General features: G+C 38.5%; 1 protein-coding gene across 1 annotated transcript in view; it reads right to left on the bottom strand.

Moving 5' to 3' along the window:
* The window catches only part of LOC126248680 (ubiquitin carboxyl-terminal hydrolase MINDY-3 homolog), an 89,691-nt gene extending 73,236 nt beyond the window's left edge, over nucleotides 1-16,455 (bottom strand). Inside the window, exons 1-2 of the mRNA XM_049949947.1 lie at nucleotides 16,081-16,455; nucleotides 15,869-16,002 (exon numbers count right to left, since the gene is read on the bottom strand). Of these exons, the coding sequence (XP_049805904.1) occupies nucleotides 15,869-16,002; nucleotides 16,081-16,180 (234 nt within the window). The 5' untranslated portion in view covers nucleotides 16,181-16,455. The remainder of the gene's footprint in view (nucleotides 1-15,868; nucleotides 16,003-16,080) is intronic.
* Nucleotides 16,456-16,941: the final 486 nt, after the last annotated feature.

The raw sequence follows: 16,941 nt of genomic DNA, 5'->3' as shown, positions 1-16,941 counted from the left end.
TCCTTGTTGTGACAATTATTTTACTTTTCTTTGCAGAGAAATGCATTCCATATTGTGCTGCCGTTGCCTCCCATACATCTAACTGCTCTTGCACCTCCTTCTCGCAATTTCCCCATAACATCAGGTCATCGGCAAAAAGCACTGCTTTCATTTTATGATCTCCAATTGCATCTGATACTTGCTGTAGGATTTCATCCATAACAATAATAAACAATAAAGGCGAAAGTGCACTTCCCTGTCGCAGCCCATTTTCCAGCTTGAACCATGCAGTACGTTCCCTCCCCACTTTCACACAACTCTCACTTCCCTCATACATTTTTCTGACTTTTCGTGTTAACTCTTCATCTATCCCTTTTGTGTTCAGCACATCCCAGAGCTTGCCCCTACAGATACTGTCATACGCCTTCTCAATATCTAAAAAGGCCATGATTAAGTCCTTCCCGTACTCATAGTGCCTTTCCTGCAGTTGCCTTACCGCAAATATGAGGTCCGTTGTTGATCTTCCCGGTCTGAAACCGTACTGCTCCTCTTGCAGTCTACTTTCAATACTGCTTCTTATTCTCTTCTCCAGGATCTTTTCATAGATTTTTCCACAGTGGCATAGCAGGGTGATTCCTCTGTAGTTCTCACATCTCCTTTTATCCCCTTTCTTGAAGATCGGGACTATAATTCCTTTCTTCCAATCCTCAGGAATTCTGTTCTCCTTCCACACCACCCTCAGCACTCTGTATAGCCACTGGGTTCCTACTACTCCTGCTGCTCGTATCATATCCACTGTTACTTCGTCCCAACCTGGTGCCTTGCCCCCTTTCATCCTCTTTATGGCTTCTTCCACTTCATTCCAAGTTAGATCATCAATTTCCCCACTATTATAATCGTCTGCTGCCTTAGGCTCTCCATCGCTGTTAGTTACCCGCTTGGTGGCATTCAACAGATCTTCAAAGTACTCCTTCCAAATCTTTACGTACAAAATTTACAATTTGCAGTTATTTCATATTTTTTTTTTACTTCGTCTTATAATACGCACAGAACAAAGCAACCAACAATATTGGTAATCAAATAATAATGCAGGCATCTGCATTGTTATGGACACCAAATGTTAGTTTCATTTTTCTTTGGAGTGTCTGGCATCTTTGTTACAATTGTAAGTGTTGATTATTGCATCATCATTAATGGATACTGGTTTACTGTGAACACTACAATGACTTTCTAGGATAACTCTTAAGATAGGAAACTTGTCTGGATGCAAAATCTCAAGAGCCATTATGCACGTATTTAACTCTGTGTGATCTCTGCATTTCACAAGCTAACACAGGATTTGTGACGAAGGGAATATAATGTACATACAAGGATGTTACTTCCTTTTTGCCTCACCCAATCTAATCACAGACCTAGTTTTAGATTCCAGAAGTGTTCATATTTTGCTTACACCATTATAATGTTTAACTGATAGTCTTTCCAGGAGGCCAAGGGCATGCTGATACAGCTCAATGATTAAGGCAATTGCTAGTACAATACAGGAAATCTGGGTGGAAGTCCCGATCTGGTACAAATTTGCAATTGTCTTTACAAGAATTAAATAATTATAACAAAAGGTTAATTATAATGGAAGTTCAGTATATTATTATTACTATTACTATAACTATTACTAATTGGGCTTAATGAGGACCAAAGATGTACTCTTTGGTGGAAATTCTTATTTTCTCATTTTCTTCTTTTAGCACTTCATTTTCTGGCTATGAGCCACCTCTCTCCTGCACCCACTTGGTCACTGTGGTCTCTTACAGTAAGGAACATTGGTAAAACTCCCTGTCAGACAAGCTTGCCAAAACCTCAGGTGGTCTTGTTTTCTCCTGCAGGAACTCCAATTCTTCCAGATCTAACTTTACCAATACAATTCACTTGGTGAGTCATTTAGGGTTCACGTGGGGGTCACGCGCCCATAGGTCAGTCACCTTCTCCTTAAACCTCCTTACATACGCGATTATGTCTTAGTGATGTTTGTAAAGCTCGTCATCATGCCAGATTCTGCATTGCCTTCCTCTTCTCAGGATCTTTCTCTCCTTGACCTACTGTTTTCTGAGTGGACCCCTCCTGGCCTTTGTGAGGCAATATGAGGCATAATTAACTGAGGGTTTTGCTGCAAAGTCGTAATGTCTGAGTATGAGGTTCTCCGAAAGGCACTTGGATGAGTTAGAGGAGTGGTAAGCCTTTCAAACTCTACATGTCTGGTTTTTGTTTTGTTTTCTTTTAGCGCACAAAAACAACAAGGGTCATATGTGCCCATACCAAAACTTGATAACAAGAAGACAAAGAGAGGAGTTAAAAATGACTACACACCAAGCCCAATTGTCGGAACAGAAGACAGCTAAAAAACAGGTACGTGGGGAAAGGTCCAGAACTAAAAATTAAATGACCTTTGCCATATTGCTATAACAGATGAAAAGTAAACACGGTCGACAGCCCGCGCATCATTCGCTAAAATGGCCCATAACTCAAGACGGCAAAAACAAACAGGAATGTAAGCGGTTAAACCAAGGTCATTCCATCAGGAAATGGTACACAGTCAAAAGTGGAGTGCAATGTGCACAAAGTGGTGGAAGAGAATCAATTACAAATGTCAATGGCTAAAAAAGCAGTATCCAATACACAAACTAGTTAAAATTATCTTGCAGCGAGAGGAGGTCATCCAAGTTGCTGTGAGAGGCTTGTTCCCATGAAGGGAGGACCAGTGGTCATGCCGAAGTGACACCACCTACTGACACACAGCGACACAAAGATTGGAGGGGCTGTAAGAACTAGCGGCCTGAGGTACAAGGACTGTAGCATTCGCAACAGTGTCAGCGGGCCCATTTCCTGTCAGACCGACGTGACCAGGAACCCACAAACATCACAGTGCCTCCATCGAGAGTGAGCAAGTTACAGCTTTCCCAGATCCACTGCACAAAGGGATGGACAGTCTACAGCACACATAGGCTTTGAAGAGCACTAAGAGAATCTGAGCAGATGACTCAATTGAAAAGCCTGTGGCAATGTATATACTGTGTGGCCTGATACAGGGTGAAGAACTCTGCTGTAAACACTGTGCAGTGTTCCAGAAGCCGATACCAAAAAACGTTGGCGCCAATGATGAAGGCACACCCAACACCATGGTCAGACAGAGAGCAATCACTGTACATAAAGGTACTATCGCAAAGTCCCATGCGAAGGTTGTGAAACTGAAGGCAATGGAGCGAGGCTGGAGTAGTGTCCTTAGAAAGAGAATGAACACCAAGGTGAACACTGCCCACTGCACGAAACCAAGGTGGTGCTGGGTTCACACCCACCGAGAAAGTTGCAGGTAGCATGAAGTTACGTCGCCAGAGCAAGAGCCGAAAGATAACTCCAGGAGGTAACAGAAGATGGATGCACCCCATACTGGCAATCAAAGGATAGGTGGCCACATATGGCAGACAAATGGCACGCGTATCTGCTGAGAAGAAAGTCACAGCAGTAGGACAGTGGTAGTTCAGCAGCTTATGCATACAACTCTGAACTGGGCTAGTGTAAAAGGCGCCCGTGACCAACTGGTTGCCACAATGGTGGATAGTACTGAGACGGCATAAGAGGAATGGACGTGCAGATGCATAAACGAAACACACAGTCTAATTTCTAACAGACAAGGGACTGGCATAAATGGAGGAGGGTGGTTCAATCTACATCCCAAGAAGTACCCTTGAGGACACACAGAACATTGAGGGACCACATACAGCGGGCTGCCAGATAAGACACATGGGTGGACCAAGAAAGTTTCCTACCAAGCATGAGCCCCAGGAATTTCATAGTTTCAACTAACAGAAGAGCAACAGGTCGAGGATGTAAATACAATGGAAGAAACCAATTGCACCACCAGAAATTCATACAAACATTTTTTGGTAGGGAAAAAAAAACCACTGTCGATGCTCGATGCTCCATGAGTCAAGACGATTGATGCATCACTGAAGACTCTGCTTAATGAGACTAGTCTGGAGAATGACAATAGATATCAAAATCAACCAAAAGGGAGTCAGAGATGCCTGGCTGTGTGTCTGGTGTCCATGGTTATGTTCTCGGTCTTGTCTGCATAGATCGACCCTCCTAAATACTTTAACTGCATATACTTTTCTTATGGTAGTGTACTCTGGTGGAATTGTTGAGGGTGCTTCCTTGATGTTGCTCATCCCCAGCAATACACTCATTTCATTTCAGCATGTGTAACTCATTTCAAACACAAAAAATTAGTTACTGGGTTATGGCACACATTCTCATTTTGTCTTGCATAACACACACACATCAATTTATGCCCTAACAACCTCTGGCATTTTGAAAATATTCATTTTCAATTAAAGAAATCACTTTATCGACAACATATTGCCAATTACAATGTGGTCGAATTATCTATAAAGCACACATGTTTAACAATATCAGTCAACACAGAGCTGGAGATGGCTTTGACTGCTGACCAGGTGCACATTTTACTGGTGCGAGTGGGAAATTTAGGGAGTCAGGCCTACACTACAGATGGTCTGCACCTCAACAGTATTGGAGAGGGGAGAGGGTAAAGAAAATTAGTGAGAGTACAGCTGGTGGGTGTGCTCAAAGTGTCTTCACAAATACTTTCCCCATTCTTAATCAGCATTTTAAAGTACCGTATGTAATTCACTATGAACTGAGTGTTTTGTGATTTTTGGATGAAATTAAGTCTGTCAAATAGCCATAGGTTTAAATGTCCTCATTTCTGCACTTTTAAACAAATATACTACCTATCACTAATTAACTAAATTCACACGGAAAAAATATGATACACATTTTACAGAAAATATCATGTCAACAGCAAGTTTAAAAGCCAGCTACACTTATGTTTGTTTCATTCTTGGGGGCCTTGTCCATACTATCTGCATTTTATTGCTGTGTTTGCAGCAAGGTGTGTGGGTTCTCAGACTCAGTGTATGTTGCATCTGCTTTGCGAGGGCATGCAAACATTACAATCTAGTGTTATACAATGTGCGTACTTTCAGTGAACTGCAATTTGAGCCAATGGTGTTTTCCAAGTAATACTTCCATGATTGAGTAGCAAAAACACAGAAGGGAGCAGCTCACTCTCCTGCTCAACTGGACAGTAAGGAGCTGGAGCATTTAAGTATGCAATTTTCTATTTACAGATAGCTGCTTTGAAACTGTTTGATTTTAGTGAATGCTAACAAGAGTTAGATGAAGCTTGTTCATAACATCAAGCCAAGTCAGAAAATCTGTCCAGCTTCCAAGTGATAAGTAAATATATGGTGGCAGTTTTATAGGCATCATCATCAAAGTCATCCACACCAAATGAAGAGAAACATCCACTTATCAACTTATGCTTTGCCTACAAACTGTGAGGACCAGAGATAAGCCTCAGTATGAGATGCACAAAATTCAACAGCGTTATTAGGAATCACATCACAAATTCTATAGGTGTGACTCACAAGGGAACCTCCCCATAGCACCCCCCTCAGATTTAGTTATAACTTGGCACAGTGGATAGGTCTTGATAAAGTGAACACAGATCAATTGAGAAAACAGGAAGAAGTTGTGTGGAACTGTGAAAAAATAAGCAAAATATACTAACTGAGTAGTCCATGGGCCACATAGGCAACATCAAGGAAAACGTAAGTTTAGGAGCGCCGTGGTCCCGTGGTAGCGTGAGCAGCTGGTGAAGGAGAGGTCCTTGGTTCAAGTCTTCCCACGAGTGAAAATTTTACTTTCTTTATTTTTGCATAGTTATTATCTGTCAGTTTGTTCATTGACGTCTCTGTTCACTGTAATAAGTTTAGTGTCTGTGTTTTGCGACCGCATCGCAAAACCGTGCGATTAGTAGACGAAAGGACGTGCCTCTCCAATCGGAACCGAAAACATTTGATCGCAAGTTCATAGGTCAACCGATTCCTCCACAGGAAAACACATCTGATATATTCTATACGACACTGGTGACGGCATGTGCGTCACATGACAGGAATATGCTGTCGACCCACCTAACTTGTACACTTGGCGAATGGGTAAAAAGATTCTTCCACCTTGCCCGATTTAGGTTTTCTTGTGGATGTGATAATCACTCCAAAAAAAGTGATGAAAACATAAGAGTTTGTCACATAAACTGAAAATAAAACATTAAAGTTTTCACTCGGTGGAAGATTTGAACCAAGGACCTTTCGTTCCGCAGCTGCTCACGTTACCACGAAACCACGGCGCTCCTGCGGTCCCAGTGTCCTTGATGTTACCTATCTTCCCATGAACTACTCAGTTTGTATATTTTGCTTATTTTTTCACAGTTCCACACAACTTCTTCCTGTTTTCTCAATTGATCTGTGTTCAGTTTTTCAAGGCCTATCCACTGTGCCAACTTATAACTAAATCTGAGGGGGGTGCGATGGGGAGGTTCCCTTGTCAGTAAACTGAAGAGGGCAGTAAAAGCAAGCAACATGGAAACTATGCTGACCACACACATTTGTCAATTTAACTGAAGAGCAAGATGCAGGAATCCAATCAAAGAACAGACACAAATTTTAACCTTGACACCTATAAGCCAGACCACTGGAGAAACACCACCACATTTTGAAGTATCGGAAAGAATGGTAAAACATGCTCAAAGCTTAAGGCAGAGAACGAGATTATTCCTGTAAACTGACAAGGAAGACAATTACCAGCAGATCTCTTCAAGTCCATCTTTATACGGGATGTTTCAGAGACTTCTGCTGTTCGATATAAAACAGCAAATCAGAAACACCTTCAGCCATCTATTTTTCAAATTTTATTTTACTTATGGAATCAGTTTCAGTGTTTCACTATGCCATCTTCATGCCCATTGCCTGACATGTAGGAAGAATCCAACTTCATACTCATCAAAATAGTGGCCAGCATTCGGTAACTGGTGCCTGCAGACTTCTTGTTTTAACAATGTGATCCCTTCATTTGGCAGATGCAGACGCTGTAAATTTAGACCAAAAGGGTGTGTAACAGTTGGACGAGCTGAAATGTATGCAGTTTGCGTTCCTGTAGGTCATCAGAATGTTAAGCTTACGCTTAGTGGAGCAGCAATAAGTGAAAATTATAAAGAGCTTTTCAGCAAAGCACTTTTACGTATTTAATCTAAAGAATGCATGCTTTATTGATATGCAAAGTGTCCTGGACCAAGAAACTGCAGCATCTGAAGTTACAAGGTTTCACACAGATCTTGATCCACAGGAAATTGTTGTGTAGGAGCAATCTATCCAATCTGACAGGTACACTGGGAACACGAAGCAGATGGCTGTGGATGAATTTATTGAAGGAGTAGGGACAAAAACTGAGCCTGTCATGTCATTATATTACCAAGCATCAGAGTTCATATCTTTAGTCCTTACATGTGATCTAAAGGCAGAAAAGCTTATTATCTTAATGTATTTTGCTAAAATCTGTTTGTTTAATGTTCAAGAGGCAGTGTAATGTTCCCACCGGGATACTTCTCAAGCAACAATCCACACAGTTATCTATTCTTCTCGAAATCGGAAGGTGAAAAGTATGAATGTGTGTGTTGTCAGTGACTGTATACGATTTAACACAATCACAGTGCCGTTTTTCTTTTTTTCTCTTCAAGGTAATGATCAAATATGTAAAAACACACTTCACTCAGATATGCCACAAAGTATTTCAGTGAGACCTCCAGCACCCAATACAAAAGTTTCTCAGTTTGTGCTATCACAACAAAAGTCTTTGGCATGCGACAGAATGGATATTTTTTGCTAGAAGTCATGGAAAGTCACCTTGTGAGGGGGTTGCAGGTACAACAAAGCAGTTAACATTGAGAGCAAGCTTGCCATGGCTAGTTAATAGGCAGATTCTTGCACCTATTACATCTGTTTTGCTTCTGTACTTAAGAAATTAATAACATTACATTTGCTTTCTTCAGCTAAGAAAAAAAAGTGAACAAAATAAATCCACACAAGAATAGATGTTTAAACATAAGCATACTGTTAGCAGGAATGAGAGAAAAATAGTTTTTCCAACTGATGAAACAATTCAGACCAGCCGTTTCAAACAATCCATCACCTTTTGTGATCAAATTTATTGACAGTAGAGAAGGATGTATATTAACATTGGACCTCCATCCAGGGCAATATACTGCAGACATTTATGAAAAAGTGTGCTGGATTGGAAACGTCCATGAAACTGCCACTGAGCAGAAGGATGCTTTATTCACTCACATGGTCCATCAACTTCATTTTATTCGCCAGCAGGGAATGACAAGCACTGGGTTTTGAAACTAGATTATTGCAGTTATTCCAGCTTGTAGAATGCCAAGATTTAGGCCAGTATGGCAGAATGAAGAGATTGATACAAGGACATAGGATTTTGTCAGCAAGAAGGTACGATGTGTAATAAAGGATCTTAAAAAGGGTCATGTTCTTATTATGAATCAAATTTATTTTTTAGTCTTATATACATAATCTGCTTTTTTCTAAAGTAATTATAACATATTCTCAAAATCTCTTAATTTGTCGATATGATAACTTCACTTTATTCACAAATGGATTAACATTATATTAATGTATTCCCTCTTTGCTAACGAAACACAGCTCAGCTTACTATTAGAAAGGTTCACTATCACAGAGCAGAAGAATTTTAAGGTTGGTTGAATAATTTCTGGTGTTAAAGGGTTCAAACCTCTTTTGACAATAACAAACTTCTAATACAATCTTGTATTCAAATTTCCAAACTTATCTGAAACCTCCGAATTCCTTCATCACCTCAAAGCATCCGAAATACCCCAATTCAAATTAAGATATTTCATGTAATTAAAATTCTTCAATATCCTTAAGTGATCAAGAACTTTTTAAATCATTATTTTAATAGTCAACTTTAAACTACAGCAACCAAATTTATTTTTAACACAAAATGGAATACACAAATACTATGCGCTACAGTTTTGGAATATTAACATTGATTCATGCATTGATTTAAACTAGACTTGGAATGTATGATGTAACAAATGAGTTTACATTTATTCATTATAATGTGGTAATACAGCCTTTGATGCTGATGAGCTCAACTGTAACATACCTCACACATTATCACTTACCTGAGGTTTATTTACACATACACAAGAGTTGTAATCTCACTCCTTGTTCCAAGCATATCACAAATAAGAAATTTCACAGTGGAACAACTTTCTTGCAGTAAAATGTGAAGACGTGATATATTGCTCTAAAAGTGAGTAATCTTTATGCACAGATACACAGTACAAAATGACGATTGCTAGCTGCCTTCCAATGTAAATATCACTGAATTACACATATTGTTGAAATCTTACAAAAATCAACATTAAAATTAAATGTGCCTGGCTGAGAAAGAATTATTCCCCAAATCAAGATAAGTACTCTTACAAAAGTGACAAAAAAATACTTTTATATAAATGTTTCTCCACCTTAAAAACAACAGTTTAAAATCCTAGAACATCTGAAAACATGTGTGAATAGATTATGGAGGAAAGGTATGTTGTGTCTGACTAATTCAACCAAACCACTGTAAAAATCTTTTAGAAATAAATGTACTATAGAATGTGCTGTCATCACATACCTGTCCCCATCATTCCTATCTGAACTTGTTTTCATAATTGAGGTCTGCCCGGCAGACCAAATCTGATAATTTACCATTGGGCTACTAAACATAAAATTTTGAGCAGAGATACAACCATTGCCATTTCGATTTTTGTTTATCAATGAGATTTTTAGGTAACACAGGAACTCAAGTGTATTCCTGAGCACTGATTTTAATTTAATTTTATTTGCAGTTACATTTACCACTCTGCTGCCTTGTGAAATATTGCAACCCGAAAGGTCTACCAGTCTCCAAACAATGACTCCAGTGCTAAAACATTAAACTGCTATAGAGAGGTATTTCGGTTATTGTAGCAGTGGGTATTTTTAACTTACCATAACGATAGTGGACAAAACAAAATTGGTTTTCCTTTCTTGTTACAAAATTACCTGTGATTAGAAACTATCTCAGCAGCACGAAGAACAAAAGCAATAAACAGCAACACTTACATTAAATTCAACTGCAAGTAAGGACTGAACTGATTAACAAAAGAACTGAGCTCCACTAAGGCCAACAATGTGCAGTGGTTGGTCTCAGCTAAAGCATGGATGGGCAATAGCCGATAGTGCTAACAAAGTATCGACAATGTAAATCTATTGAGGGCCTTGTTGGAAAACCACAGTGCGCACCAGTTTTTCGTTGCATGATTGAAAATCGAAATACCTTTCAGTTTCAATACACAGCAACTAGGTCAGATGTAATTTCATTAAGGTGATATGGGGGTCCGGACTCCCTGCAACACCTCCCTCTCCCCATTGACTACATCCTTCATCAATACCACCTTTTTTGTTTTATCATTTGATAATGTTTAATTCCCACAGTGCAAAATACACATTATCTGTTAAAGAATACAGTATATTTGAGATTAAACAGAAACACTAATTTTCTTGTATGTCTGTACTGAACATGGACATTCCTATTCATTATGAGTGTACACAGCACATAAACACAATATTTCTCGAAGTTCATCATCCCATTACTTTGTAAGAGAGATGAATAGGCAGGGATACAATTTTGGAAGTAAATATATGTTGAAACACTAAAAATTTATATTATTAAATCTGTTAGGGTCTTAAATGTCACGCAAACTTATGAAATTTTATTTAAGTTGTTCAGGACCACAATTTATTGTTCAATGGTTACACACTTTATTATGGAAATTTAGTTAGCTTTGCAAAAACCAGCTTTATTTAATGTAAAGTCAAGCAACATCAATATGTACAAAAAGATTCCTTGGTTCCCCAATTTCAAATATTCCAACCTAAAATTGTCATTATTTAAATTCATTGTTTATGTTTTAATTCTTCGATTTTTCTGTACAAGAAAACATACATTTTTATTCAAATTCATACTTCACGTAAAAACTGGATGTAACTATAATAATGTAAATAACAAGTGGTTTGTCAAATGTTCTGGTACGTATTACATATACAGTTGTCAAAAAAGTGCATAGACAGTTTTCAGTTCTTTGCCCTATGTCCCAAGTTGATGTTCACAAAAACTCTGTATTATCTAGCACACAACTTGTTTGTTTAAAAACTGAAGTTTCAGTGATGTGTTCACCAGTTGTGTTCCAACATCTGACTTTGAGATGGAAACCACAATTGTGTTGATTTATGAAAAACATTTAACCAAACCATGATTATACGACAACAAATGTTTTCCTTCATGAAGTTAAAACACCAGTCACCTTTGGACAACGAGACATTCTGCAGGTCTCAATAATTAAGATGAATAAATAAAATAATTTTTTTTTATCCTTTGAGCACTTTCCTTTCTGCTGAAAATATCAGGTGCCATTCTAGCATTGGACTTGCTAGACAGGCACTGTCAACAGCTGAGATCCATGCAAGATTTTGGATAATTTCCTTGCATTTTTTAAACTTCCCAAGTGCCATCAGTGACATTACCTGGCTGGCAGTACAGTTTCTCTCATAATATTCAACAGCATATTAATGAAACTTTTAAAAATCCAAGTAGCTCGGAGCAAACTTAAGCTCAGGATTCTAAATGAGACCTCGTATAGCTTTGGCCTGGGACACTAATGTGTAATCACGTTTGGAACCCTGTGGAGAAAATCCCTTATTGGACTTGCAATCTTGTGTAAAGAAACCCTTATTGGACTTTCCATGTCAGGCTTGGGATACCACAGTAAAGAAACCCCTATCACGATTGGGATCCCATAGCAAAGAACCTATATCGGGATTGGGATCCGACAGGGGGGAAAAAAACTCACCCATAGCTGCTGTTGCACAGTTACCATTTGTGGTCCTTATGGGAATAGGATGCTGGTGTTCTCATTTCAAAACAAACTAGCAATGGTTAGGCCACCATGGGCCATAGCAACACATTTATACAGCCTTTCAACACAAACCACAAACAGCACTAACACAAAATGATATATTTTAAACCAAAATTAAACAAGCACATCAATAGCTTTACCAAATAAAGACACATTCAAAATTCTTGTTAATGTGAAACATCTTTCAAATATGTTAATCATACTGTTAAGAACTTCAGGAAAATTTACACACTGTGTTAATGGTGTAAAACTTTAAAGGCGGAGAGTGCGCTGATATGAAACTTCCTGGCAGATTAAAACTGTGTGCCCGACGACGACTCGAACTCAGGACCTTTGCCTTTCACGGGCAGGTGCTCTACCATCTGAGCTACCGAAGCACGACTCACGCCCGGTCCTCACAGCTTTACTTCTGCCAGTATCTCGTCCGCTGCAGAGTGAAAATCTCATTCTGGAAACATCCCCCAGGCTGTGGCTAAGCCATGTCTCCGCAGTATCCTTTCTTTCAGGAGTGCTAGTTCTGCATGGTTCGCAGGAGAGCTTCTGTAAAGTTTGGAAGGTAGGAGACGAGAGACTGGCAGAAGTAAAGCTGCGAGGACCGGGCGTGAGTCGTGCTTCGGTAGCTCAGATGGTAGAGCACCTGCCCGCGAAAGGCAAAGGTCCCGAGTTCGAGTCTCGGTCGGGCACACAGTTTTAATCTGCCAGGAAGTTTCACTTTAAAGGCAATTTATAGGACATGTGCTGCAGATGTTGTGTAACAGTTTTAGTGGAATGATGTCCAGTGCCTTGGCAATGAAAGTTAAATTTTGACATTTATAACTAGTTTGTTTCTATGGGTCTTACAGCAGAAAAACTGGCTGCAATACAATTGCAAGACACCCACTCACTTCTTTTAATTTTTTTTTCAAATTGTTCGACGAGCTCACTCCCTGCTCATCGGGAGTACAAAACAATTTTAAAACGTAAAAGTTGTCAAAGTGGAATAAAAACAGCCATTTTTGGAGTTTTCACGAAAATCTACTTTGCCCTCAATTTGCATACTATTAATAACTAGTTGTACAGTGAAATTTTACATACAAAGGCCTTGCTGCTGGCAAGTTACTACATGCAAAGTTTCAGGTCTATCCCACAATTACTTCCAGGGATATAAAAGACGCAAGATATTAATTTTTTTTTTCAGGCGATTTCTTTAATGACCTCACTCCAAATTATTCACATGAAACTTACTCTTGAAACTTTTATTTCACGATAAAGCAAAAACTGCACAAAATGGTATGGTTTGTTTCTCACACGAGAACATTGCCAGTGATATGTCTGAAATTGCCAAAAACTCAGGGGGTGTATATCTGTGACTATTAACTGGGGATCATAAAACTTTACCAGCATTTATTGGGAACATGGGTGGGTGCTCACAAATTCATTGAAGTCAATGATAACCATGTGGGACCCTCTAAACTACTTGGCAATGAATGGCCCAAAAACAACCACCCATTAATCCCATGATTTTGAAACAGTTCATCCATCAGTTTTCATTTTGGAGAAAATTTAATAGCTATGAACAGTATTCACTTGATTCAATGTTCACATGTCTATAATATGTTAAATCAATATTAACTTTGCAATGCAAGTGGGTAGGGATCATGCCCTTTGGACCCGATTCACTTGTGCTTCTTAATATTTTATTCATAATGGTTAGTTAAGCAATCCATTTTCAGTCTGCTGTAATCAACTAATCCCAAAACAGATTGTACTCTCAGGATTTTCATAGCAATGTGGATAGTTAGGCAGAGATCACAGCCAATATGAAGCAATTACACAGCACAGAAACCCGATTCCTTTAATCAATGTTCATACTTTACAACTAAACTAATCTCCTTTAGTCATTCTCTCACACTTTATTAATAACATAATTGAAGATCTTGTCTGTAAACATAGGTTACTGACAGTCAGTGAGAAAGAGCTATTGCATGTAAAACCTGGTACACGAAGTGCTTTATTCATGTTAGTTGACAGTTACACACTGAACGAAGAAATAGCAGACCTAGCTCTAATTTTAGATTCTCACTAATGGTAACTTTGTTAGGATGTGTGCATATAAACAGCAGTAAGTGCCAAACACCCGGCTGCCAAAAGTAGTAACACGCACAGTGTTCATGCTAGAAAAATGCTTTTCAGCAACAACTTTTAGAAATTCAAGGATTATGTTGATAACTATGATTCACATAAAGATCCTAAATATGTTCTTGAAAGCAAATGTGCTTCAGAAGTTGTTGCTAATAAGGTAACTGAATATCTATGCAAGTAAACAATGTTGTGTCCCTTATCACTGTTAATGTGATGGTAGAAATGTTAAGGACCATTCTGAACATTGTTTACTTCCTGCAATAAGACAATGACAGAATTAACTTCTGAGATTCTTATACTTTATTGTAAAAGTTGATTAAACTTAAATGACACAGACTTTCCAAACTTATGTTTTTGATAGGTTTCACATACACAATAAGAGCACTCAGTTTATAAGTAAACAATTTTAAGTACCCCCTGATACATCTTTAAGATTGTAATTTTGAATAAAATTTACGATTTTAAAAGTAATTATTATTCCAGAAATATTTAAAAACAAAGACTTCATTCAATTTAAAATAACAATATACTTTAATCTGACTTGTGTACAAATTCAATGCATTAGTGTGATCGTTGTAAATAAATGTTGTAAAATTATTTTTCTGTTTGATGATTAACAATACAATACCCTACGAATTACCGTATGCATCTCAGTGTCTAACATTTTATGGCTATTTATTACTCTTCAACTAAAAATATGTTTCTGATTTTCCTTTTATGTCACATCCATGAAGAGTATTTCACTTGGGAATATGAAAGGAGTATTAGCATATTTGTTTTTCTTGGTGAATATTTATAGCTAGATTATTATTCTTTTCTGGCATGTTCTACATGTTGGAGCATTTCCTCCCTATGGATCTAGCAGAACACAAATTACACCTCATCTAATACAAGCTCAAAACCTATTCCAAGTTATTTCATAACCAATTAAACACACATTCTACTTCAGTAATTGGTACTCATGTTATAAAAGTCTAAATCTAAGACTTTTCGCTGCCTCCAACAGATTTTAGTTGTAGGCTACTATCTGCGTTATGGGAGACCACATTTCACAGTAGATTCATCCCTATTTCGCATCTGTGAGCACATTTCCAGAAGGTAACAGCATTACTAACTCAACGCTTATTTTACCCTGCACCAAGAACTACCTTAATTAATAATGTTGGTTTAGTATGTCTCACTTAGAGTTTAAGAGCATTTCACATGCAACTTAACCAAGATACAAAAACAATGTTTTTCTATATTCATCCACACTCATCAGTGATTCCTTTGGGATTTCTGAGGATTGCAATTATGCAAACCCCTGAAGTAAGTTTGGGGACAGTACTGCAGGAAGAGGAAGCCACGAATGTGTACAAACTTACTCTATTCTTACGTGCACGTTCTCTCTTAAATAAATAAATAAATAAATAAAAGGCCAACAGCCTTAGAACTGAAAGATGGACAAGAATATCTCTTAACAAGTTCAGTACTTCACAATGCTAAGAACCACCACCAACATTTTACTGTAGTTATAGGACGTAAGAAAACCTAACAGGACATGTAGGCAAGTGCATGAATGAAAGCCACCCAAGAACGTGCCAGAATGTCGAACGTGTACAACTAGCTTTCATTATCAACACTGCTTATGGTATACCTGCACATACAATATAACACTTTCGACGTTACATTTGTATCCCTGAAATATTGCTATCAACAATTCAAAAGTTTACACGTGACATTAATTGTAAAACTCACGTGCTGCTAACGTCACCGCTATAACCAACACAACATATAGTTAATGCGTAACGTGTGAAGAAAAATATAAAAAAGTCTTACCTCGCGCCAGTTGTTTCCCACTGGTTCAGTAATAATATTCCGCAAAATGAACGCCTGAACTGGTGCAATAACTGCACAGGGTCCACCATGATTTTGAACAAGAGCCGTAGGTTCGTCGCTACTAAAACAGAATCCTGCAAAAGAAGTTGCTACATGCTAACTGAAAGAATGAGCAATCCCATAACATATAAGGCGACAATTTGTATACGTACCCTGGGCCCATCGTCGAAATACATCATCTTTAATTGTTCCCCACAACAATCTCTTTATCTCATTAATTTCGTTTCCCTGGTTGCCACTAAAATCTGCCATCGTTTACCAAATGTCCAATAACACTTCGTAACTCAAATCACAATGACGCTGTTTGTATTACATATCGCGACGCGCTACTGATTCAAGAAACTCCGCTCACCAAATTTGAATGAACATGTAAGCAGTTGACACACAATACTTAAGCAGGCATAAAGTCAAGACATACAGTACGCCGACAGAAGCACATCGCATCTACAAACGTACATTCTGCTGTCTGCTTCGCTCCCACCTTTCATTGTCACCACACCTTTTGAACGCAAATCAAAGAGTATTGACAGACATAAACAACTGTCGAGGGCGTCTACGAACATGAAAGAGAAACAATTTCACAAACTAATCTTTAAGGAAAGCTTTCAGGATTCATAAGGAGCTTCAAAAGCAACCACCAAAATTAGAAGAAGACAAGCTTTAATTTCGTGCCCATTTGAATAACGAGAAATCATCTACATATCATGTGACCGATTAACGCGCAACGGTCTATCTGTGCAGATACCTATACGAAGTTCTCTGCATGCAACAAATCGCCGCAAAACTCATGCGCCCAACGCGCGCAGTTTAAACATGCTGCTGGCCCGCCATCTGTTGTTGTCATAAGGAACTTTCAACGCAAAGCGGCTACCCTGTCGAAAGGTTATTTAATATCAGGACACTAACTCACATTATAGGAGACTCATTTTGTATGCTAGAAGCCAACAAAAAAGGAAAGTCATCTGTGGATTGTGTTCGTAACTAGCTCTTAAAAAGTTGACAAACTGCCACAG

Source organism: Schistocerca nitens, chromosome 3 (genome assembly GCF_023898315.1).
Source record: "Schistocerca nitens isolate TAMUIC-IGC-003100 chromosome 3, iqSchNite1.1, whole genome shotgun sequence".
Taxonomy (NCBI): domain Eukaryota; kingdom Metazoa; phylum Arthropoda; class Insecta; order Orthoptera; family Acrididae; genus Schistocerca; species Schistocerca nitens.
The sequence above is the reverse complement of the archived record's forward strand: the minus strand, read 5'-3'. Positions and strand labels throughout refer to the sequence as shown.